General features: G+C 56.6%; 1 protein-coding gene across 1 annotated transcript in view; it reads left to right on the top strand.

Moving 5' to 3' along the window:
• The first annotated feature begins 523 nt into the window (after nt 1–523).
• The window catches only part of LOC103921600 (histidine--tRNA ligase, cytoplasmic-like), a 3,624-nt gene continuing 3,539 nt past the window's right edge, over nt 524–608 (top strand). Inside the window, exon 1 of the mRNA XM_009329592.1 lies at nt 524–565. Within this exon, the coding sequence (XP_009327867.1) occupies nt 524–565 (42 nt within the window). The remainder of the gene's footprint in view (nt 566–608) is intronic.

Here is a 608-nt window from a genome sequence, read left to right as displayed (position 1 = left end):
GCTCCACCGTACTGGTTTTACCTCCTCCCAGTTACGGTCCCCACCTCTGTGCGCTCCTGTCCTGCCCGTCCCACCTTTCCAGTGCCTCAGTAGCAGTTCTGAGGGAGCAGCGGTGTTTGCTGCAGGTACAAAGCGGGTGTCCGTCCCGGGCCTTCTCCACCTCCACGTCTCACCAAAAAGCTCTCCTCTTTAACGTCTGTATGTCTGTGCTACATGTTAAATTCTCTCTGATCGCACCGTAAGAGGACAAAATGACCTAGCAAAGCTCTGTGTTTGCGAGGTGTTGACATACTGTGGTTCAGAAGGAAGAGATGGAGTTATCCTGGTGTTGGAGGAGCTCAGCGTGGTTCATCGTACTCATCATCAGCCTGGGCTGGTGATCTCCCTGGAGATCGGGGAGCAGCTGGCAAAGCGAAAGGGAGACGGGGAGCTTTGAGGTTCAGCTTTCTGCAGCTCAGGGGATCTCCACGTTCCTGTCCTTAACTCCTCGGCCCCCCAGGTGCCCTTCGCTCGCTATTTGGCGATGAACAAGATCGCCAACATGAAGCGCTACCACGTCGCTAAGGTGTACAGGCGGGGGAAACCGGGCCCGTCCAGGGGCCGCCACA

The sequence above is a fragment of the Pygoscelis adeliae genome, unplaced genomic scaffold (assembly GCF_000699105.1).
Source record: "Pygoscelis adeliae isolate BGI_AS28 unplaced genomic scaffold, ASM69910v1 Scaffold288, whole genome shotgun sequence".
NCBI classification, from domain to species: domain Eukaryota; kingdom Metazoa; phylum Chordata; class Aves; order Sphenisciformes; family Spheniscidae; genus Pygoscelis; species Pygoscelis adeliae.
Note: the sequence above shows the minus strand (reverse complement) of the source record. Positions and strands in the feature narration are given on the sequence as shown.